Source organism: Mizuhopecten yessoensis, unplaced genomic scaffold (genome assembly GCF_002113885.1).
Source record: "Mizuhopecten yessoensis strain PY_sf001 unplaced genomic scaffold, ASM211388v2 scaffold4599, whole genome shotgun sequence".
NCBI classification, from domain to species: domain Eukaryota; kingdom Metazoa; phylum Mollusca; class Bivalvia; order Pectinida; family Pectinidae; genus Mizuhopecten; species Mizuhopecten yessoensis.
Window position 1 is genome coordinate 907,607 of NW_018405627.1, and position 26,805 is coordinate 934,411.

The following is a 26,805-nucleotide window of genomic DNA, read 5'->3' on the forward strand; positions in this document are numbered from 1 at the left end:
TAACTATAAATTTCGTTATAAACGAATCCTCTGCCAATGTCGTATGGGACATCCGTAAAGCTTAATGCAAAGATGCTGTGATCGAAGTCTTTGGACATCAATATACGTTCGTCATCGTGTGTATTGACCAATGCCTCTTTCAGGGGTTCTGACGACGCTACGGACCAGTACATCTTGGAGATGTAGTTCTTTAATCCCACATACGGTTATCTTGCATACAAAGTGTTCAACACTGAAAGACAGGTTTATAGTGGGCACATACTTTTCGCATGTAAATGCTCCTTTGGGAAACATTTTAACTTTGGAGGCAAGGTTTAACTTCCAACCACTTAAATGAGGCTTTCCGTACCACTTTTTCGATCACCATATTGACAACACACTATTTACGTCAATAATAGTATCAAGTTTGTCAGTCATTGTCCCTTTTTCTTCGTTTTCTCTTTCTGTCCTGTAAGTTGTTCGTCCTTTCTCTCCAATTTCGGTTCCTCTGGCCACAAGTACTTAAGAAGTCTTGCTCCATTTACCAGGGTTTTCTAATTTGACACATTATACGTTCCCATGTCATGCACTGCTTCAATTGTTTATGGCCCTTGCCGATGTAGGATCAAGTTTTCCTCCCTTTCTGGTGGCCTTACATGAGCTATGTAGCAGTAAGTTGTCACCAACTTTGAATACTGCTTTTTAACTTTTTTTGTCATGATAAAACTTTTGTTTTCGTTGTGTATATTTGATATTCTGAGCTGCCACTTCTCTCGCTTGGGCAAGAGCAACACATGTACAAATTCTTGACTTTGATCGTCGCCTTACAAACAGAACGTTCTGCATTTTCTCTTAAAATTTCGTATTTTCGTTTCAGACTTCCTCATCTTTTTAGGATTTTCCCCTCTTCAGATATGCTCTTATTTCCTCCGTCGAGACTTCCATTTGTTCTATGCTTAATCTCAAACCTTGATATAGCGCGCCAAAAAACATAATCGCTTGCTTTATTGCATTCTGGCATGTTTTTTTTGCATAAAGAAAGTGTTACACAACCTCCGGCCCGCGCTGTACATATTCGCGGGGTCCTGCGCTGTGACATAATTACGAAGTGCCGTATTGTCAAACCTTGTTTCTTTATGCAGGATTTTTTTTATTTCATCATAGATCCGACGGTGTACAGATTATTTTAAAACTGAACCCACTCGCTTAATGGAATAAAAATAATAGTCTGAGGCAAAAATCATAAGAACATATTACCTATCATGCTTTCGACTAAAAATCTTTATTTTAAACACTACACAAAATTCACTTCCATAATATGACCCTTTCTTGTATCATGGTTTAAGAAAACCCCTTGCAAATTCTTGTAAGGTTCGTTATAGTGGCCATATAATAAAATAACAAAATGTCACAGAAAAAGACCTTTAGAAACCAGACATTTTCATAAAATTCTAATATTTATACCATAGCATTTTAACTACATTGCTGTACATTATTGTAAGAGGACGGGGTCCAAACTTTCTAGGTAATCTACTTTTTGTCTTCAAAGGTAAAAATCGTATCGCTTTACTCGCTGATGCTTTTTATTAATACTGGAATTTGTTTTAACTGATTCAACTGTTTTTCTATTGAGAACAAATGAATAATACATAAAAGTGATTCAATTAATAAAGCATAATTATACACCAGCAATGTGCACAAGATCGTATCAGAGCGCTCCTAAATTTCATTACTTATTTTTCGGGGAGGGGTTGGGTGGGAGGGGGTGGGAGGTTGTGCGTGTGTAACACGAACAATATACCGGTATTTAGACATAACTTCCAAACATTTGGATTTGGACAGCTCCCTGGATCTTCCTTGAATAAAACTAAGCATTCTGGGCGAAAATTCACGGTTTTACATACGTTGGATCTCACTGGACCAAATTATAGGTACAATTTCAAATTTACATAATGTTACAAAAAGTATTATTCCGTAGAAATCTGACCCGGATTTCGGGTAATTTTGCAACGGTTGTGGGTCAGTTTTATACGGATGCCCGGGTAAGATTTATACTTGCAATTTGGATCCCGGGTAGGTTTTCTACGCGGGTCACTGTTTCATGTTACACCGGCTACAAGATCACAACATTTGTAATCTCCTGACGTTGCTTTGCAGACATGTTTAAAGGACGAATACATACACTTGTTTTATGCGTCAGTCTTTCCCTGTCACCCATGTTCGTGGCTCCAGCGTATCTTAATGACACAAAAGGACTTTTCAAATACCTGTTCGACGACAACGGTTATGACACTAGGGTGATACCTATTGAGGACCAGAACGATACATTGTTTGTGCACGTCCATTTCTTCCTAATGCGAGTAAGCGAGATTGATGAGGTCAAGGAGACTATGACAACGGTAGTGTATTTCTACATGGGGTGGTGTGACGATAACTTGAAATGGAATACCACCATGTTCAACGACATAGATCATATCCATGTGCCGCAATCCGATGTCTGGAAACCAGAACTCCCACTAGAAAATGGAATAGCGAAAATGAACGAATTTGGTGACCCTATCAGATTAATGCTGGTATGGTTCGATGGTTTTGTTCAATGGTGGCCGTTTGAGGTACTTACAACAACATGCGCTATCGACATAACATATTATCCGTTCGACAAACAAACTTGCCATATCATATTTGGAGTCTGGACATACACTTTGGAGGAAATTGACGTATCCATGTATGCTTCTGACATAGACATGAGCGAATATCAGACGAATGGACAATGGGATGTCATCAAAACCTCTGCAGTAAAATCTAATTCGTATGGGAAGGCTTTGGTCACTTTTTCGATCACTATGAAGAGAAAGCCCCAGTACATAATAAATTCTGTTGTTTTGCCAATAATGATGCTGTCGATTCTCTCCGTCTTCACCTTCGTCCTGCCAATCGACTGTGGGGAAAAGATGGGCTTTTCGATGACTCTATACCTTGCCTTTGCTGTTTTTCTAACCATCGTGAGTTCAACACTTCCAGAGAGGGCGACCATGTCTTTAATGTCATTGTACCTTATAATTCTTCTGATTATCGGAACGATAATCAACATGATAAGTGCTTTACAGATTCGTATTCATTACAGTGACAGTTCCCGCGAAATCCCGTTCTGCGTGAGAAATCTGGTACGGATCAGTTGGAAATTGCAGTGCAGAAGGTCAGTACATAAAATTCGACCGTGTTCTAATGCAAAGCCAAAAGATATCCAAAATAAGACCATTTTCGATGAAAGAAAATCTGGAGAAATTATCAATGTGGAAGATTTAGACAGCATCTCGCCGAAGCCATCTGTGTCGGAGCCCGAAGCTAAAAGAGATAACATCACGTGGCCGGATGTGACCTCGGCCATTGACTTTTTCTGTTTTTGGGGATTCTTATCCACGATTGTCCTAGTAACAGTTCTATTATTCGTCATTGGTAACCTAGAGAGCGATAAACAAGGATAGTCTCAAGACCATACAACAAGACTGTTTTATAACCATCTTCTGTCTTTTTTTTAATTCTACATATTCTTAGTAGAAAGGAAATAGGGAAAACTCTCAGCTTTAGACAACTGCTCAGTAGGTTTGTTTAACCAACGTCTGTCTTAATGTGTGACTTGATGCATGCATATACACGGAAAACTCGATTGAATGGTAATGAGAAAAAGAAACGATAAACATCTTCTGTCTTGTATCCAATATATTCTGAGTAGAATGTAAAGAGAGTGAAAAAATAATATAAGACGTATGTACGGAAGGTTATGTTGTTTTTTTACCTGGTAATGATGGTAAAAATAGATATGTTGTATTTTTTGGTTTATTGTGTATCATTCAACGTACATATGTAAGGCTGTCCAATAAGCCCTTTTTATACAATATCTTATGATAACACATACACTTGTACATGTAACACAACATTTGACTGAATAAGACGATGCTTTGGCTTAAGGTAGCTATTCAATAAAATAAATATAGTTATCATATGCAGGCCCAGTATAGTGGTCGAAAGTAAGTAGCTCGGCCACAAGTAGTCTTATCTGCGTTAAACAGTTGTACTCAAATTGTCCCAAGTTGACCAGCTACACAATAAACAATTCTATTTGAATTTAAAGATATTTCTAAATTCAAAATTGTAACATGGCGTCCAAGCGTCACTTTCTTCATAAGACACAGTGTACAACATTAGATTTTGTACCCATATCTGTTCTTATCGCATCAAAGAGACGTTTTCACATTCGTCAAATATTACATTTATTTGTGTTTCTGAAATGCTCAACAGACCTAGTACAAGCATCTCTAGCTTGTGAAATTCAGTTTCATACACAATTGATATCCACACAAAATCGTTCAGAAGTACAATAATAATTGTTCTGATGTATCTGAGACGGCGGTACAATAATTATCTGGGAAAAAAAGGTTATATCAAGAATGAATTGTTGTAAAATATTTCTATGTTGCGATGCGACAAGCTTTGGTGTGTTTTATGATAACAAGGTTTGATATGCATTGTAAGCCATCACATAAAACATTTTTTAACATAGTAAAAAGTTGTAGTTTAGGTGAAAACTGCTTTCGTCATGGAGTTTTAGATTTTTTAACATTTTTTTAAAAATCCTTCCAACCATGATATGATTGAAATTTGATGCTCAGCGTTGTGCTGGCCAGCAGTTCCGTCTGACTGTCCAAACCCATCAGCCAAAGAAATTAATATATCATAACCAAACTACAATAGTGAATTTAAAAACTTTATCTGAATAGTATTCGATGATTATTATGTAAATATTGTTATTGTCATCTATTTTGCATAAAGTAATTGTTAATCCCTCGAAGGATAATTGATTGTATAATAAATCTGTTTGTAAGTGTCGATGAATCGATAGATGTTTATCCGTAGAAAACAAAGATTTGTTTTATATTCTGCGCATAATTTTCAGCACTGCATATTTTACTAATACGACCCTTTATTTGTCAGCTGTATCCAATTGTCACCATTTCCTATATTCCATTAACCGATCGATCAGTTGTCAGCTGTATTCGATTGTCGCCATTCCTATATTCCATTAACCGATCGCTCAGTTGTCAGCTGTTCTCGATTGTCAACATTTCCATATTCTATTTACCTCGCCATTCCTATATTCCATTAACCGATCGATCAGTGGTCAGCTGTATTCGATTGTCGACATTTCGATGTTCTATTTTCCTGATTCTCAGTTGTCAGCTGGGCTGGATTATCGCCATTCCTTTTTCAATTACCGGTCGCTCAGTTGTCAGCTGGTCTGGATTGTCGCCCTTCCTTTTTCAATTAACCGGGCGCTCAGTTGTCAGTTGGGCTCGATATTCGCCATTTCTTTTTCAATCAACCGGTGGAACAGCTGTCAGCTGTGCTCGATTGTCAACATTTCATATTATTTTTTCCTGAATCTCAGTTGTCAACTGTATTCAATTCTCGCCATTCCTATATTCCATTAACCGATCGCTCAGTTGTCACCTGTTCTCGATTGTCAACATTTCCATATCATATTTCCCTTATGTTCAGTTGTCAGCTGTATTCGCTTGTCGCCATTCCTATATTCCATTAACCGATCGATCAGTGGTCAGCTGTATTCGATTGTCAACATTTCCACATTATATTTACCTGATGCTCAGCTGTCAGCAGTATTCCATTGTCAACATTTCTATATTCTATTTACCTGATGTTCAGTTGTCAGCTATATTCCATTGTCACCATTTCCATATCATATTTACCTTATGTTCAGTTGTCAGCTGTATTCTATTGTCAACATTTCCATATCATATTTGCCTTATGTTCAGTTGTCAGCTGTGTTCCATTGTCAACATTTCCATATTATACTTTCCTGATGCTCAGTTGTCATGTATTCGATTGTCGCCATTCCTATATTCCATTTACCGTTCGATCAGTTGTCAGCTGTTTTCCTATATTCCATTAACTGATCGATTAGTTGTCAGCTGTATTCGATTGGCAACATTTCCATATTATATTTACCTGATATTCTATTTACCTGATGTTCAGTTGTCAGCTATATTCCATTGTCACCATTTCCATATTATATTTACCTTATGTTCAGTTGTCAGCTGTATTCGATTGGCAACATTTCCATATTATATTTACCCTACGTTCAGTTGTCAGCTGTATTCGCTTGTCGCCATTCCTATATTCCGTTTACCGATCGATCAGTTGTCAGCTGTATTCCATTGTTAACATTTCCATATTATATTTACCTTATGTTCCTGTATTCAATTGTCGCCATTCCTATATCCCATTAACCGATCGATCAGTGGTCAGCTGTATTCGATTGTCGCCATTCCTATATTCCGTTTACCGATCGATCAGTTGTCAGCTGTTCTAGATTGTCAACATTTCCATATTGTCAACATTTCCATATTATATTTACCCTACGTTCAGTTGTCAGCTGTATTCCATTGTCAGCATTTCCATATTATATTTTCCTTATGCTCAGTTGTCAACTGTATTCAATTGTCGCCATTCCTATATCCCATTAACCGATCGCTCAGTTGTCAGCTGTACTCGATTGTCAACATTTCCACATTATATTTACCTGATACTCAGTTGTCAGCTGTACTCGATTGTCAACATTTCCATGTTCTATTATTATATTTACATGATGCTCAGCTGTCAACTGTTTTCAATTGTCGCCATTCCTATATTCCATTTACCGAGCGATCAGTTGTCAGCGGTTCTCGATTGTCAACATTTCCACATTATATTTACCTGATGCTCAGCTGTCAACTGTTTTCAATTGTCGCCATTCCTATATCCCATTAACCGATCGATCAGTTGTCAGCTGTTCTCTATTGTCAACATTTCCATATTATATTTACCTTATGTTCCTGTATTCAATTGTCGCCATTCCTATATCCCATTAACCGATCGCTCAGTTGTCACCTGTTCTCGATTGTCAACATTTCTATATTCTATTTACCTGATGTTCAGTGGTCAGCTATATTCCATCGTCAACATTTCCATATCATATTTTCCTTATGTTCAGTTGTCAGCTGTGTTCGATTGTCAACATTTCCATATTTTATTTTCCTGATGCTCAGTTGTCAGCTGGGCTGGATTGTCGCCATTCCTTTATTCCATTAACCGTTCACTCAGTTGTCAGCTGTACTCGATTGTCAACATTTCCACATTATATTTACCTGATGCTCAGTTGGCAGCTGTATTCCATTGTCAGCATTTCCATATTATATTTTCCTGACGCTCAGTTGTCAACTGTATTCAATCCATTCCTATTTCAATCAACCGGTCGATGAGTTGTCAGCTGTGCTCGATTGTCAACATTTCCACATTATATTTACCTGATGCTCAGGTGTCAACTGTATTCAATTGTCACCATTCCTTTATTCAATTAACCGGTCACTCAGTTGGCATCTGTACTCGATTGTCAACATTTCCACATTATATTTACCTGATACTAGCTGTACTCGATTGTCAACATTTCCATGTTCTATTATTATATTTACATGATGCTCAGCTGTCAACTGTTTTCAATTGTCGCCATTCCTATATCCCATTAACCGATCGCTCAGTTGTCAGCTGTGCTCGATTGTCAATATTTCCATATTCTATTTACCTCGCCATTCCTATATTCCATTAACCGATCGCTCAGTTGTCAGCTGTGCTCGATTGTCAACAGTTCCATATTATATTTTCCTGATGCTCAGTTTTCAACTGTATTCAATTGTCGCCATTCCTTTATTCCATTAACCGGCCACTCAGTTGTCAGCTGTACTCGATTGTCAACATTTCCACATTATATTTACCTGATACTCAGTTGTCAGCTGTATTCCATTGTCAACATTTCCATATTATATTTTCCTGATGCTAAGTTGTCAACTGTATTCAATTGTCGCCATTCCTTGATTCCCATTAACTGGTCGCTCAGTTGTCAGCTGAACTCTATTGTCAACATTTCCATGTTCTATTTACCTGATGCTCAGTCCTTATGTTCAGTTGTCAGCTGTATTCGATTGTCAACATTTCCATATTATATTTACCTGATGCCCAGTTGTCAACTGTATTCAATTGTCGCCATTCCTTTATTCCCATTAACTGGTCGCTCAGTTGTCAGCTGAACTCTATTGTCAACATTTCCATGTTCTATTTACCTGATGCTCAGTTAACAGCTGTGCTCGATTGTCAACATTTCCATATTATATTTACCTTATGTTCAGTTCTCAGCTGTATTCCATTGTCAACATTTCCATATTATATTTACCTTATGTTCATTTGTCAGCTGTATTCGATTGTCGACATTTCGATGTTCTATTTACCTGATGCTCAGTTGTCAGCTGGGCTGGATTGTCGCCATTCCTTTTTCAATTAACCGGTCGCTCAGTTGTCAGTTGGGCTCGATTGTCGCCATTCCTTTTTCAATCAACCGGTCGATCAGTTGTCAGCTGTGCTCGATTGTCAACATTTCCATATTCTATTTACCTGATGTTCAGTTGTCAGCTGTACTCCATTGTCAATATTTCCATATTCTATTTACCTGATGTTCAGTTGTCAGCTGTATTCCATTGTCAACATTTCCATATTATATTTACCTTATGTTCAGTTGTCAGCTGTATTCGATTGTCGACATTTCCATATTATATTTACCTGATGCTCAGTTGTCAGCTGTATTCGATTGTCGCCATTCCTTTATTCCATTAACCGGTCGCTCAGTTGTCAACTGTATTCGATTGTCAACATTTCCATGTTCTATTTATCTGATGCTAATTTGTCAACTGCACTTAATCATCAGAAGGTAAGATATGTCTTGCCTTACGCTCGGAGACCATTTGTAGAAAATGCATGTACGATTAGCTGAATCAGCAATTATCGTAAAACAAATGTTCTGTGTATTTTAAAAGCAAAACCATTAATTAAGTTACTGAAAACTTTCAAAATAGCGAATTATTTATCAGAGTAAACTTTATGCAAATTTATTATATTATACTCTTGTATCTTGACCAAATGATTAAAGGTTGAAATGTCTTTAAACACAGATTAGGCTAATCACTTAACAACTGGGTCCAGTTTTCAGTAGTATAATTATCAACACTAACAAGACACTCAATTGTCAGGTTTGTGGTCAGCAATTGAATACTGTTATTCCGTCTTTGTGTATTGCAGAGTTATCTTCTCTTGGGAGCAGGGATTGATTGTTAAGTCACTTGTTTGTGAGAGTAAAGTCATCAATTTTTGAGAAAACGACGTAATTTTCTCTCACAAACCAATGACGTAACAATCAATACCTGCTCCAAAGAGAAGATAACTCTGCAATACGCAAAGACGGAATAATGAAATTGTGTTTACTTTTGGCATGTCGGACTGATATTCAGAGCCCAAAGGTTGATACAGCGTCTGCTGTGGTGTATCAGTGAGCAAGATACTTTCCTCCGCTTGTTCCAGTCTACTCAGCTGTAAATGAGTACGTGGTTGTGCAGTGCTAGAGTTGTAGAATGCTTGCTGTGAGCGCCGTAATGGCGGTACCGGCTGTATGTACCCCAAGGAGTTGAGAAAGATATTGGCTGGTTGCAAAGGCCCTATAACCACGGATAATAATTTGTAAACCGCTTTGAGACGACCTACGAACTAGTTTGTGATAAAGCGGTATATAAGAACCTCGAATTATTATTATTATTAATATACGCATGTCATAACACGTATATGTTGAAGTGTTGCAGGAAATGCTTGCGAACAGATAAAAAAAATGTTGTACATTTCCGAAAAAAGTCTATTTTATTAACTCATAAATGGTTTAAGTGTGGAAATGCACCGGTAATTTTGACGGACTAGTATAACAAACTTTCATTATTCAATCAATGAACCTTGTAAAAACAAAACAGCTGCAAATTGTCTAGCATGAAAAGTACACTGATCTTATGGAATGACTAATAATGTTTTCTGTATACTTTACAAGTCTTTTATTGATCCCGTAGTGTTTTGATAATCGAATATAGGGTATGAACAGGTACAAAGAGGTGGGTGTTTATTTATCAAAACAAAGCCTGCGGGTTGTTTAGGTTCTTTATAGAAAACCGTTTTGGCTCTAAGAGATGACATTGGTTGGCATCCCTGTTATATCAACCTGACGATGGAAACTGTCCGACTTGTTTAGACTGACGACCGATAATAGACATTTTAAATAGCTTAGCATTGATTCTGTTAGCTTCCGAAATCCTGTAAATCCAGATTTGCATTGAATTGAGGAAAAAAGGGTCGATTATTTTGATTTTCAACAAAATATAGTTTGCCTCGGGTTTGATGTCCTCGCAATAAACCAGGGTCATAAGGACGGTTGCCTAGGGAAACAGAAACGGAAAGTAGAGAGAAAGGAAAGATATGAAACGAAAAAGATCCCAAATATTGAAATAGGGGCAGCAGATCAATGTTGGTTACTTCCATGTCCCCTTTAATTTCAAAGGAATATTATTATCGTTTTCCAGTAGTTATCCGACCTATTTCTTAATTTAACTTACGTTTCAAAAATAATGGATCGCGATTTTAAAACATGTCATTTTGAAAGGAAAATAATATTTTTTGTATCAATCAATCTGGATTTCGTTCAGGTCATTCGACAGTTAACCAGCTGAGTGCTTTTCATAACCATGATTCTGCATTTGACAGGAAAGAAAAATCGTGATTTATATTTCGCAATTTTTCTAAGGCATTTGACGAAGCATGGCATGAAGAACTGTTGTTAAAATGTTTAGAATATCGTATTGAGGATAATTACGTATGTCATCCCACATCAATTAGAATGAATGTATATATTAACATTTATGACACATTAGAATGAATGTATATCTACATGTATGTCATCATACGTCAATTAGAATGAATATATATCTACATGTATGTCATCACGCGTCAATTAGAATGAATGTATATCTACATTTATGTCATCACGCGTCAATTAGAATGAATATATATTTACATTTCTGTCACCATGCGTCAATTAGAATGAATATATATCTACATTTATGTCTTCACGAGTCAATTAGAATGAATATATATCTACATTTATGTCATCACGCGTCAATTAGAATGAATGTATATATTTACATTTATGTCACCAAGCGTCAATCAGAATGAATATATATCTACATGTATGTCACCACGCGTCAATTAGAATGAATGTATATCTACATTTATGTCATCACGCGTCAATTAGAATGAATGTATATCTACATTTATGTCATCACGCGTCAATTAGAATGAATGTATATCTACATTTATGTCATCACGCGTCAATTAGAATGAATGTATATCTACATTTATGTCATCACGCGTCAATTAGAATGAATGTATATCTACATTTATGTCATCACGCGTCAATTAGAATGAATGTATATCTACATTTATGTCATCACGCGTCAATTAGAATGAATGTATATCTACATTTATGTCATCACGCGTCAATTAGAATGAATGTATATCTACATTTATGTCATCACGCGTCAATTAGAATGAATGTATATCTACATTTATGTCATCACGCGTCAATTAGAATGAATATATATCTACATTTATGTCATCACGCGTCAATTAGAATGAATGTATATCTACATTTATGTCATCACGCGTCAATTAGAATGAATGTATATCTACATTTATGTCATCACGCGTCAATTAGAATGAATATATATCTACATTTATGTCATCACGCGTCAATTAGAATGAATGTATATCTACATTTATGTCATCACGCGTCAATTAGAATGAATATATATCTACATTTATGTCATCACGCGTCAATTAGAATGAATGTATATCTACATTTATGTCATCACGCGTCAATTAGAATGAATGTATATCTACATTTATGTCATCACGCGTCAATTAGAATGAATATATATCTACATTTATGTCATCACGCGTCAATTAGAATGAATGTATATCTACATTTATGTCATCACGCGTCAATTAGAATGAATGTATATCTACATTTATGTCATCACGCGTCAATTAGAATGAATATATATCTACATTTATGTCATCACGCGTCAATTAGAATGAATGTATATCTACATTTATGTCATCACGCGTCAATTAGAATGAATGTATATCTACATTTATGTCATCACGCGTCAATTAGAATGAATATATATCTACATTTATGTCATCACGCGTCAATTAGAATGAATGTATATCTACATTTGTGTCATCACGCGTCAATTAGAATGAATGTATATCTACATTTATGTCATCACGCGTCAATTAGAATGAATGTATATCTACATTTATGTCATCACGCGTCAATTAGAATGAATGTATATCTACATTTATGTCATCACGCGTCAATTAGAATGAATGTATATCTACATTTGTGTCATCACGCGTCAATTAGAATGAATGTATATCTACATTTATGTCATCACGCGTCAATTAGAATGAATGTATATCTACATTTGTGTCATCACGCGTCAATTAGAATGAATGTATATCTACATTTATGTCATCACGCGTCAATTAGAATGAATGTATATCTACATTTATGTCATCACGCGTCAATTAGAATGAATGTATATCTACATTTATGTCATCACGCGTCAATTAGAATGAATGTATATCTACATTTATGTCATCACGCGTCAATTAGAATGAATGTATATCTACATTTATGTCATCACGCGTCAATTAGAATGAATGTATATCTACATTTATGTCATCACGCGTCAATTAGAATGAATGTATATCTACATTTATGTCATCACGCGTCAATTAGAATGAATGTATATCTACATTTATGTCATCACGCGTCAATTAGAATGAATGTATATCTACATTTATGTCATCACGCGTCAATTAAAATGAATGTATATCTACATTTATGTCACCTCGCGTCAATTAAAATTAATGTATATCTACATTTATGACATCATGCGTCAATTAGAATGAATTTATATCTACATTTATGTTATCACGCGCAATTAGAATGAATATATATCTACATGTATGTCATCACGCGTCAATTAGAATGAATGTATATCTACATTTATGTCATCACGCGTCGATTAGAATGAATATATATCTACATTTCTGTCACCATGCGTCAATTAGAATGAATATATATCTACATTTGTCATCACGAGTCAATTAGAATGAATATATATCTACATTTATGTCATCACGCGTCAATTAGAATGAATGTATATATTTACATTTATGTCACCAAGCGTCAATCAGAATGAATATATATCNGTATGTCATCACGCGTCAATTATAATGAATGTATATCTACATTTATATCATCACGCTTCAACTAGAATTAATGTAGATTTTACGCGTTATCTGTAGTTATTTGTGGGTGCTGTCTAGAGAGCTCCTTGTTTAATTAGTCAGAAATTGAGTCCAGTTTTGTTCCTTAATGTCTTTTAATGAATAAAAAAATAATCTGCAAACAATTGTCAATATTTATTTATTTACATATCCATCTCATGCTTTGTTACAAATTCTTGTCATCAAAGTAAACAAACAGAAATTCAAATATCCACAATATGTTAAACTAAAACTGACACCAGAAAGCCAGATTCATTCACCCAAGATGTACACTTGCATACCACATGTAGTTACTCAAAGTGAAATATTGTAGAAGATATGACCATGGCAAACTGTTTCAAAGGGTTGAACTCAAAGGTCAGAGCATAGGTCACTGTGACATATTTCTTGTTCTTGCACCTCGCCATCACAAGATGAACCTTTATACAAAAATAAGGTTACTCCAGGTGAAATAGTTTACAATGCCGAAGATATGCACGAGACACTTTTTTGTCTAAGGTTGAGGTTAAAGGTCAAATCATAGGACACAGTGACTCTAAGATTGAGGTAAAAAAGTCAAACTATAGGTCACAGTGACCTACTTCTTGTATCTGACACTCATCAATCCCAAGATGCATTTGCATACAAAATCTGGTTATTCCAGTTGAAATGGTTTAGATGATATGCATTGGACAACATTTTGGCGAACATGTTTTATAAAGGGGCATAACTCCTATAAAAATTAACAGATCAAAGTTTTAATCGCAAGCGCACAACTTCAGAGTGTGTTGATTACATCAGTGAACTTTCAAGAAATTTGGCTGAAAATAGTAGGAGGAATTGTGTGGACAAAATTGTGTCAACAGACAGGCGGACAGATAACGTATTCATGTACACCTTAGTATCCTCTTTGTAGGGGCTTTCATACATTTTTGAATTCAGTACTTCAAAGATATTCACTGTAGATGTGTTGACAAAATAATCTGGACAGAAGTAATTGAAAAGGGGCATAACTCTGAGAAACTTTTGAAATATACTTGACATAATATTCTGGATGAGAAGTTATATAAAAGTGGCAAACCTCTTAGAAAGTTTGTCCAAATTAAACCACAGAAGAAAGAGCACCACGTCATTTAATAAAGAGTAGTTTACCTAGTCTGAAAAATCACTTCAGTACTTTTTGAAATACACTTGACTCAATATTACATACAGGCGGTCAGACTGCCATCCTCGATACTCCAGGGGTTACGCTCACTTTTGCTCTCTACACACCTGGAATATGTCATAGCAAAATGGAAGGCTCAGTGTGCGCCACCTTATGTATGAGACGAGAAGAAAGGTTTGATCCTTTGACGTACATCAAAAGAATCTGTCCGTCGCATAAGGATAAAATGAACTTGATTTGAAGTTGGATATTGCTTTTCTGTAATCTTCAAAGAACAGATATCAGCCTTAGAGATTGGTCAGTTTTTTTTTTTACCCAAGACCAATCAAAAAGCTTGTCACTTGCATTCAATTTTGCTATGACATATTCCAGGGGTGCAGAGAGCGAAAGTGAACGTAACCCCTGGAGTATCGAGGATGTCAGACTGCCAGACAGGGTGAGTCCAATATACCCTCCACCCTCACCAAACTCTGTTGCGGGAAGTACAAAAGTTATCCAATAAACTATGCAGTGCAATAACAAAAGCACAACTGGGGCCACTCGTATACAACATCTCAAAGTGGAGGAAAATCTCAAGCATTGCATGTCTATGGGAGCTCTTAGACTTGAGGAAATCTCAAGCAATGTACTGCCAACGAGAAATCTTAGACCGGGGGAAGTCCCAAAAGTTGCTATGTTTTATACAAGTAGGGCCTGATTTTATGAAATCTCAAGTTTGACCTTACTTAATCCAGCAAGCTGATAATTCACGCCTACATATTATAAAATGTACTCTTAACTCATTCACCCCTGAAGACACATTTGAACTCTTCCGATTCAATGGTTGGAATAGTTCATTATGAAATTTCAGGGGTGAATGAGTTAATAGCTGCCCCGAAATCCACAAAATGTTTAATGCACTTGCATATGTTGTAATTAATTATGCATAATTTGCTGAATTTTTATTTGATTTAAAGTGTCAGGTATGGAGCATAAACACATCTCTGACAGCTTAACATTGGAGACAACACAGTGTAAGGAATGGAGAAGTAAGTATTGCCGACAAGGGAATATTGAAGACAACTGTTCCAGAAAGTATGGAGAATAACGTATTGCCGACAAGGAAATATTGAAGACAACTGTTCCAGAAAGGATGGAGAATAAAGTATTGCCAACAAGGGAATATGGAAGACAACTGTTCACGAAAGTATGGAGAATAACGTATTGCCGACAAGGAAATATTGAAGACAACTGTTCCAGAAAGTATGGAGAATAAAGTATTGCCAACAAGGGAATATTGAAGACAACTGTTCCAGAAAGTATGGGGAATAACGTATTGCCGACAAGGGAATATTGAAGACAACTGTTCCAGAAAGTATGGAGAATAACGTATTGCCGACAAGGGATTATTGAAAACAACTGTTCCAGAAAGTATGGAGAATAAAGTATTGCCAACAAGGGAATACTGAAGACAACTGTTCCAGAAAGTATGGTGAATAACGTATTGCCGACAAGGGAATATTGAAGACAACTGATCCAGAAAGTATGGGGAATAAAGTGTTGCCAACAAGGGAATATGGAAGACAACTGTTCACGAAATTATGGAGAATAACGTATTGCCGCAAGGGAATATTGAAGACAACTGTTCCAGAAAGTATGGAGAATAAAGTATTGCCAACAAGGGAATATTGAAGACAGCTTAACATTGGAGACAACACAGTGTAAGGAATGGAGAATAAAGTATTGCCGACAAGGGAATATTGAAGACAACTGATCCAGAAAGAATGGAGAATAAAGTATTGCCAACAAGGGAATATGGAAGACAACTGTTCACGAAATTATGGAGAATAACGTATTGCCGCAAGGGAATATTGAAGACAACTGTTCCAGAAAGTATGGAGAATAAAGTATTGCCAACAAGGGAATATTGAAGACAACTGAAGGTCAAGTATAAATATATAAATATCACTGATAGCTTAATATTGAAGGCAAGTGAGGGTCAAGTACAAGAAATGGAGAATACAAAAATCGCTGACAAATTAACACTGAAGACAACTGAAGGTCAAGTATAAAGATATACATATCACTGATAGCTTCATATTGAAGACAACTGAGGGTTAAGTACAAGAAATGGAGAATAAAATATTGCTGACAACTGAACACTGAAGACAACTGAGGTAAAGTATGGCTGACAACTGAACATTGTATAAAACTGAGTGTAAAGTTAAGAGAATAATACAGTTAATCATACACATGTTCTAATGCCAGAGTGATCCATGTAGTTTTTGCATGTGTGATATTGTTAGCTATGCACAGGCCATATCCTGGATCATCCCATATCTTCCCAGTATGCACCAAATCTGCCTAGCATGCGCTATATCCACTTGGCATTGCCAAATCAATTGAACTTCTGGTTGAACACTTTTTCAGAAAAATCACACCTCAAACTGGTAGAGTACACACTGTTTATACATATGTATTTGCTATTTTGTCCAGTGTGTTTTATTTAAGGTAGAATGAGATTAAGTATTAAGCACATGAAGTATAAGTTTCCTGTGAGTTTTATGTGTTATTGCAAAACTGTTGATGTTACAGAGCAATATATGATTAAAAGGTTACTGTATGACCATATCTTTATATCCTGCTCCTCATCAGCCCTTGACCAATAGCAGCCCTCAAACCTGCGGCCACTCAGGCTGATATGGGAGTGTTCAGGCTAATACCGAGTAGGATATGGAGAGGGGCATCTGATAACCTCTAAATATTCCAGACAATATTTGTGTTTTTCTAAGTCGACATATCAGTTCTCCAAACTTACACTACGAACGCTTCGTCTGTTCTCACTACACTAGTCAGTGATGGCTGATCAGGATGTGCGCACCCTGTAAACCCAGATTTCACTTTTGCATAGATTTCCTGTATGTTCGCATCAGACGAACAAAATTGAGCCTGAAAATCAGAGAGATCAGAGTGTGCCTCGATGTCAGTAACATCTCTTTTCATAAACAATTGGAAATTCATGTACAGCCATAGCATGACCACAGCAGAGGCACTATCCTTTCTTTTGAAGAGATGTAAAGGTAGAGTCTTTTTTAAAAGAACATCGTTTTTACAGTCGTATAAGTACACAGAAATTTGACGAGGGGCACAACCAAAGGTTGGTATTGGCAGACCGGCAAGGCTATCATTTGTATTAACCTGTGCAAAGGCATTTGTAATGGTTTCAGCAATCAGCCGACTGGTAACAGATTTTTGTTTATCATGCACACAAAATGTATTAGTGTCTTTCTCCATTTCTTCTTGCCCCTCATCCTGTTCCTCTGTTGTATCTTCATCCATGCTGGGCTCCTCCATATCCGAAATAGTCACAGGGAGATGTTCTTTCACAATCATATCTACAAAGCCATGCCAAGTAGAAGACACTCCTGTAGAAGAATATAAATAAAGTATTATCAAGGATCCAATCCTGTTCCACTGTACTTTGGTCTATCATACAATTACCTCTTTTCAATGGCAACTTGATCTCATAATGTCATATGTTATTTCATAAGAAATGCATACTGATATGCAAAATGCTGAAAATTTATAATTCTTTCATATAAGAGGTGCTGTTAATGAGGTTTGAATTATCATTAGGGCCAGGGATATTTTAACAAGGGGACCAAACATTTAAAATTATTTAAGAAACATCACTCCATTTTTTTTTTTGAGATAATTATAGAGTTTTTAAACAAAACTTAACTGTCAAAATCAAAGATGGCCACCTTTCAGCCATTTTATTTTTCCCAATCAGTCTCAAAATTAAACATGCACTTGTAACCTACATATAAAGGGGAACCTACATATCAAATTTGAGAAAGATATTTTCAATACAATCTGTGAAATACACATTAAAAGTCTTAACTGTCAAAAAATATAAGATGGCCACCTGTTGGCCATTTTGTTTTTACACCCAGTACCCAAAGTTAATATGCACAACTAGGGACCAAGGGGAACTTACATATCAAGTTTGTGAAATATGTCTCTAGTATTTTCTAAGACATACTGATAACAAGAAATTGTTTAAGGACAGATGACGGATGGACCGATGGGCAGACCACGTACCACTGACTAAGGGCAATTTAAATACAAAAGATCTGTATAAAACTTCAGTTAGATCGACCAAAGACAAATCAAGTTATCACATGGCAAACTTCATGTGGAGGATGCAACCAGCTGAAGACAATAGCAACAGAGAGACTCCTATATGTCGCATTGCAACGCAGGCGATATAGAGATAAAATTTCTGCATATTTTTAAAAAATGGCAAAACTTGATTTTTTAACCAATTTTATGCAGAAATGTAACCTCATCCTACACCTATATTTTCTTCTCTTTTTTTCACATGGAGGCACACACCCGCCTCAGGATTACACTTATAAGAGAAGGGCATCTATGGCCCCTCACAGCTGCAAATTTACTGGACATGTTCCCAAAAAGCCAAAAGTCTGACTACTGCAGTGATGCCCTCCGTATACACACAGGTACCAGGGCAGTCAGACAGATAGGCCCCTATTGTACACACAGGCGGGCGGGGCAGTCAGACAGATAGGCCCCTATTGTACATACAGGCGGGCGGGGCAGTCAGACAGATAGGCCCCTAGTGTTCACACAGGCGGGCGGGGCAGTCAGACAAATAGGCCTCTATTGTACACACAGGGGGCTGGGGTAGTCACACAGATAGGCCTCTATAGTGTACATACAGGGGGCCGGGCAGTCAGACAGATAGGCCCCTAGTGTACACACAGGCGGGCGGGGCAGTCAGACAAATAGGCCTCTATTGTACATACAGGGGGCTGGGGTTAGTCACACAGATAGGCCTCTAGTGTACACACAGGGGGCCGTGGTAGTCGGACATATAGGCCCCTAGTACCGGGGCAGTCAGACAAATATGCCCCTTGTGTACACACAAGGGGCCAGGGCAGTCAGACAGACAGGCAGACAGACAGACAGGCTCTCAGTAATAGACAGTATACACACAGGGGCCAGTCAAACAAACAGATGAAGCAAAATTAGTACTCTGTTTTCTCTAAAAAGCGGATGATGAAAAAACTCCTACCAATTCCTGTATTTCCACTTTTTATCTCTTTCCCACATCCACAGCTACAAGTACAGTGTTCTTGTCTCGACATGTGGTTATCTACAATGCAGTTTCCGTCGCTGAGTGGTCCAAACAGATGTGTGTTTAAAACCATAGTGGCACTGGCAGATGATTCCATGACATCATTGCTGCCGAATAGCACCTTCTCAAGACATTTATGGTGATAGGCAAAATCTAAAAAGAAAAGAAAAATTCAAAATATCAATCAAAATGCCAAATCACTAAGGAGTCCTGCTATATAAAGATATTGTAGCTCCATTTAATATGTTTCTATTTTGTGTTACCATCTGGTACATTTTAATATGTTTGGGATAGAGAAGTTCACCATGGCAGTCCAATCCAATAAATAATGATATTGACCAACCTACATTATTTTTAAATTTAACTGCAATGGGTACAAATTGGATAATTTCAAAGCCTTATGTTCAGCTCTAACCCCTTGGTATAGCCCCGCCCCCTTGGTATAGCCCCCTTTATAGTCTGCATGCCCCAATTTGAACACACTGTATAATTATCCCTGTAAGATCATGGTACATTGTACAAATGAAATACAAAAGTTCGGGTTCTCAAAATTCTCTTGATGCAACAATATTTTACCCCAAGACACAGGGATTTATCAGGGGTTTTGAGAAATGGACCGTGGGATGAAATTGGGAAAAAATCATCAACAGAGAGTGATAGATCATTTTTAGCAAAAATTCAGATAACCACTATAACAGATTTAAACGGATGAAATTTTATAGACTGTTTATCTTTCATATTTAAGCATTTCTTCATGACAGCATATGATCATTCTGTCCTCCCAGCATATGTTATTACCCAATTGTCTATATAAATTAGAATTAGTAATTTTTCACTGTTTCTGGCTTTTTGTCCAATTTCGGCTGTAGGGGGGGGGGGTGGAACAGTCAAAACTGTTTTCCTGATCAAAGTGAACTGTTACCCAGCGCAAATTTGATGCGCAGAAATCCCCCCTCGAGAGCCCCGTTCAAGTGTTTCGATGACCGAGACTTAGTGTTGTTTACGCAGACAAAGCAATGCAATGGTGAGTCATTATTACATGTAGCATTGATACTAATATGTATTTGGTAATAAAACAATTGTTTCAATGTTATTTGGGGGACAGTCCAAACTACCATCCCTCGGTAGGGGGAAGCCCTATGGTACTGTTTGCCAGGGCTTCCCCCTACCTCGGGCTGATAGTTTCGACTGTTCCCCAAATAGCCATGAAACAATTGTATACTGTATAATAGAACTCAGTAAATTATGAGGGATTTATTTTTTAAAAAAAATGTTCATTTTTTTTTTTCGGTTTCCCTTCATACTGTGTGGTATGGATTACTGCATCGGCTTTAGTCCTGGACTAGAAGTAAGTTTTGTGCAAAACAAATCTCTCTCTCCACTTGAGACATCTGGAGCTACAACGTATATAGCTTGACAATGGCAATTTTTTTAATGAATGTCATATTGCCACAGTCGAAGCAACTACATTAATGTAATATGTTTTAAACAGGGACATCTTGTACTTTGCATGCTTAACCATGTGTAACAGGAAAGAGAGAAGTGATTCCACTGGGGATCAAATCCGTCATCCAAGACTTCCTATAGTCGGACGCGCTACCTGACTGCATGAGCTTAGGGAAATTCCCTCTAGTGCAATTTAATGCTAGAAGGCTACCGTAATACTATGTACAATTAAAATCTGCCACACTACCCTTTTTTTAAATGTGTTTGCTCTTGCACACCACAACCCAGGTTGTAACTCCCTGTCACCCCAGGGACGGCCAAGGACGCCATTTCTAACGTTAGTGTGATTCCGCTGGGGATCGAACCCGCAATCCCAGATGCTCTACACCACTGAAACTAAAGGAATATTCCCTCTAGCGCGAAGCTAGAAGGGAACTGTAGTCCATGCACAATTAAATCAGCCACACATGCGTAAAAGATGTGCATTGATTAGGTTGCCTTACAAGCATCAGCTGTAGGGAATTTCCCTTCAGCTCAGCAGTTGCTAGCATCGGGCAGGAGAGCCATTAAGGCTTGTGGGGTCGCAGGTTTGAGCGCAACAGCACTTTCTTTATCACTATTCCTCGGCCTCCTAAAAATTGGTGGCGTTGACCCTCCCCGTTCGAGGTAGGAGAACACTTGGCGAGGAATCAAAGAACGTGGGCTGGTGATTGAAAAAGGGGGGAAATAAATAGTAAGTGTAAAAGATGTGCATTGATTTGGTTGCCCTACAAGCATCAGCTGCAGGAAATTTCCCTTTAGCTCAGCGGTAGAGCATCCGGCTTGAGAGCCAGTTGCAAGGGTCGCGGGTTCAAGCCCCTGCAAGAGCACTTTCTTTATCTTTATTCCTCGTCCTACTACACAAGCATATATTTAACTAATTTATAAGATTAAACTGAAATTTAAGCTAAATCAAAGCTACAGTAACTTCCTCCTTCTGATTTTCAGAGCCTTTCACCGTGACGTCTTATAAATATTGAAGGGCAGAGAAGAATTTTTCAAATTCAAAGTTGACACAGTGCAGATGGTTGTGTACATGATGTGATGTGCATGGTCTATAGTGTAGTCATATACTGTCTTATAGAAACGAACTTTTCTTACCTTTCAGATACGCCTCCAATAATCTGAATGCTGCAGCTTCGCACTCATGTTCAAGTTTTATCCTTTTGGGGCAATTATCTTGGTCACTATCCTGTCTTCTCTTCGTGTTTATAAGTTTATGTAGTTTCTCGACATCCCAAACATGCTTGAACTTAAATAGATTAGTTCGCTGACTCGGATAATTGTATAATGCGCTCAGATTTTCTTGGGTTGTTACGACAGCTGCAGAGAATGGGTCACCTCCGATTGGATTGCAAAATACTATCCGTAATGTCATTGTTTCGATAGATTCGGCATTTTTTTCTAAAAGTTCTTGTAGTGCTTGCTCAGCGTCAATCTCCCCATCATTTGACGCCATATTGCTTCCCTGAAACGAAACCGAAACGAATCCGCGATCGGCAAAGCTAAATCTAGGAACGAAATGGAAACGAAACGGAAAACGACCACAGTTATTTAATATCACTTTCTATCATGTCTCGGTAGGTCAAAAATGCAAGTTGTTAAAAGCTATAACATATGTAAATGAGACAAATAAAAGGATTTAAAAATATAGGAGTTAATAAACCAATCCGTACATTTAACGAACCATCATCAGCTGCTTCAGGTTTAGCTGTGATTTCCTCCCTTTGCCCATTCTTCAAAGAGAAGGAGAGAAAAAACTGACAATAGAAGTTTTTAATCCAGAAGTCGCCGGTTCAAGCCTAGTGCAGTGCGTCTTTTTTACGTAAACCAATTAAAAATGCATTTAAGTTAACATATGACCTTTTCTCTCACTTTAATTTATGTCTCGGGACAAATATATCGAATTTGCAGTTTTCAAAATTGCATTTGAAAAAAATAGAATATTCTGGTAGTTTCAATTCATTTCTTAATTCCCGTTTTTACATTTTAAAATGAAGGAGGGAAACCAAATAGATAGATCTTACTGTATCACAACACCACATCATTTTTATGGACAGTTTTAAAATCCTAATTCAACGTAATTCATATATTTTACCTATTATATAACGCCATCATATGAAACATATTTTTTCCATGTAAACAATCGTGTCCATGGGTCAAGAGCAGAGACATCCCTGGTCAGGGTGACGTGTTAATTTGTTCCATCACGAACAATGTATTTTAACATTCATGTTATAATATATATATCAGGTAATATTAGTAAAACAAATTACGTGATGCACAACAATTTATTGATATTTTTTAAAGTTATATCATAAATATTTTGAAAAGATTACATCTTGTTAATCTTCCGTTCAGGTTTTTTTTCGTTTCTCGTCCTTTCTTTTTTGATATTGTTTTAATATTAAATAATTATCTGATTTTTTCCTTGTATGTAATTACTTTAAAAAAAAATCCAGTTGTATTTTTTCATTCAAAATTGCCTCATTATTTGAAGGGACATATCATGTCAGAAGACATGAAATTAGTCTGTCTTTAATGTTGATGTGAACCAGCATTCCGGATGTTTTTTTTCAATCCAGCTGACATCATAAAGCATATCAATATATCCTTCTCAAAACACCATTTTTTTCACACTGATTTGCTTAAATGAATGGAATTAAGGAACGTCAAGTTAAATAACTGAATATAGAATATTGGAAGCCAGCGTGGTGCTGGTACAGCAATAATGATTCTAGATCTCCGGGCCATTGTGCAATATAAGTTGAAGCACGCAGTATTGTCAACTATTTCATAACCTGACGGTTCTCAGTGCGTTTGTATTTTGATTATTTTTTGCATTACATTGCTGTTTTTATGTGCTACTTGTAAATGTAAATGTCATATAATTTGCGTATTGCAGAGTTATCTTCTCTTGTGAGCAGGTATTGATTGCTATGTCATTGGTTTGTGTGAGAAAATTACGTCGTTTTCTCAAAAATTGATGACGTTACTCTCACAAACAAGTGACGTAACAATCAATACCTGCTCCCAAGATAACTCTGCAATACGCAAAGACGGAATTGTAATGTTGGCCAAATGTGGACCCGAAATCAATGTTCTGGTCGGTAAATAGAAGTGGACGTACAATCAATGTGAGTGATTAGACCATTTTGTCGATATAACCACGGGCTTAACTAATTTGCAAATAGTGTCGCGTTATTCCCGTGAGGGGACCTTGCATTATATTATTGCTATTTTCGTAAGTGTCGGTTGATCAACACACACGTTAGCTTATTGTTATAGTAATAATGAATAAAAACGTCGTTTATTTTGTCATGTGCCAATGACGTTTTTACACACAAAAAATGGAGTAAGATTAATTATTCAAACCCAAGGGATAAAATATTGAGCAGGATACACGAGGCTTTGCCGAGGATCTTTTGCTCAATATTTTATCCCGAGGGTTTGAATAACCTCATCCTTACCTCATATCAGGGATGGATTATATTTCTTGCTTATTACCTAAAACCCATAAAAACAGCTGCGCTTCTAGTTGTAATCTGTCCGCACATTTCTCGTTTGCATATGAAACCCGGATGGCAATTGTTAGTGACGTCAATGACCATGACTGACCCCAAAACGTCATAATATGACGTCACGAACAATAGCGTGAACCCGAAAGGTCACTATAATTCCCCCGACAGTCTGCGCGTATAAGCGATCTAGACCTGTTGGTCGGATAGAATTTTCCATCACCGCCGGAACATGATGCGGATATCTCGGTCTAGTATGCAAGAATAATAGAATCCATACCTCACATCAGGGATAGATTCTATTAGTCTTACCCTAGGGTATAGACGGAAAATTTCCCCTGCCATAGCATTTGTATGACGTCACGTTAACAATGCATTGACGTCGCGTCTACAATGCAAAAACGTCACGTCAACCATAGCAGTTCACAGGAGATAACTCCAATTTGCAGGAAATTATGAAACCAACGTTTTAAATTTCATGAAAGTATCACTTCTGTTTGATTTGGGAGAAAATGATCATTTCCCACGTAAAAATTTCAACCCTCGGAGTAAGATTCTAAAATGTCTTGCCCTCGGCAAAGCCTCGCACTACACATTTAAGAATCTTACCCCTTGGGTTGAGATTTTCCTGTCTTTCCCCCAAAGCGTAGACAAAATATTACTATTCTATAAAAGTTCATTTGTCATTATTATACCACTACTTATTTTACATTATTATACCTCTACTTATTTTAATTTTACACTATACAAAAGTAACCACATAAACAAGCTATTTCCCCTCTAACTGCATGTCAGGAAAATAGTTCGTCTGGAGGGATGCGATAGTTTTGAAACTATTTCCCTCGGAAAATGCGGGAAATTGAGTGACGTCGTGGGCGGGGCCTGACCGAATATTGATTAATCAGCGCAATCGAATTATGTCGGCAATTTCCGACCAGCGGAGCCGGTACTTTCTGGACCGACCTTCACCTCGCATTGTTGTTGACAGACGACAACAGAAATGGCGACCCCAGGTTTTCTGTGTTGGACGAGAGCGAGTTAACGGACATATTGGAGGCAATAGACTGTACAGGCATCCGTTAGCGAATTTGTGCTATCCATTTTTTGTTTGCTTTTTCAGGTAACTTTTCTGTTTTATTTTGGTGCAACTCTTTAGTTCTTCCAAATTATTGTTGTCTAATAATATTTAGAATATTGTAAGGACGTGTTTGTATCGATATAATAAAACAGTTGAAGTATGGGTATTTCGGGATATAGCAAGTTTATGATCCCCTCGTCTAGGATTATTTCCCTCGGCTTTGCCTCGGGAAATAGTCCTGGCCTCGGGGATCATAAACTTCCTATATCCCTCATACCTATACTTTAACTGTTAACTATACAAAAGTAACCACATAAACAAGCTATTTCCCCTCTAACTGCATGCCAGGGAAATAGTTCGTCTGGAGGGGTGCGATAGTTTTGAAAATATTTCCCTCGGAAAATACAGGAAATTGAGTGACGTCGTGGTCGGGGCCTGACCGAATATTGATTAATCAGCGCAATCGAATTATGTCTGCAATTTCCGGCAAATTCAGAATTCGCATTTATATTAATGCTAATTTTCAAGCAAAAACTGTGATTTATTCTTTATTGTACATGTAATATCCTTTATTTCATGTTATTGCAAATACTGTTTTTTTCTGATGTTGATTCTAAAGAAAATTTTGGTTTTGTTAATAAAGTGTCCCAACTTTTGAAAATGTTGTCTAATAATATTTAGAATATTGTAAAGGAGTGTTTGTATCGGTATAATAAAACAGTTGAAGTATGGGTATTTTGGGATATAGCAAGTTTATGATCCCCCGAGGCCAGGACTATTTCCCGAGGCGAATAGTCCTGGCCTCGGGGAGCATAAACTTGCTATATCCCTCATACCTATACTTTAACTGTTAACTATACACAAGTAACCACATAAACAAGCTATTTCCCCTCTAACTGCATGCCAGGGAAATAGTTCGTCTGGAGGGGTGCGATAGTTTTGAAACTATTTCCCTCGGAAAATACGGGAAATTGAGTGACGTCGTGGTCGGGACCTGACCGAATATTGATTAATCAGCGCAATCGAATTATGTCTGCAATTTCCGGCAAATTCAGAATTCGCATTTATGTTAATGCTAATTTTCAAGCAAAAACTGTGATTTATTCTTTATTGTACATGTGATACCCTT

The 26,805-nt window shown here is 37.1% G+C and overlaps 1 protein-coding gene across 1 annotated transcript; it reads right to left on the reverse strand.

The window, feature by feature from the left end:
* Positions 1–14,799: 14,799 nt before the first annotated feature.
* On the reverse strand, positions 14,800–22,540 carry LOC110449376. The gene is made up of 3 exons (XM_021496222.1): positions 22,182–22,540; positions 19,533–19,748; positions 14,800–17,859 (listed from the first exon to the last, which is right to left on the reverse strand). The coding sequence occupies exons 1-3, from the start codon at positions 22,537–22,539 to the stop codon at positions 17,249–17,251; spliced, it is 1,185 nt and encodes a 394-aa protein (XP_021351897.1). The 5' UTR covers position 22,540; the 3' UTR covers positions 14,800–17,248.
* Positions 22,541–26,805: the final 4,265 nt, after the last annotated feature.

Coding starts and splice junctions, on each gene's coding strand:
- LOC110449376 (XM_021496222.1), bottom strand. CDS start 22,539: ATGGCGTCAAATGATGGGGAGATTGACGCTGAGCAAGCACTACAAGAA. Junction 19,749..22,181: donor ATTGGAGGCGTATCTGAAAG/GTAAGAAAAGTT, acceptor TTTTCTTTTTAG/ATTTTGCCTATCACCATAAA. Junction 17,860..19,532: donor AAGTGGAAATACAGGAATTG/GTAGGAGTTTTT, acceptor ATTCTTCTACAG/GAGTGTCTTCTACTTGGCAT.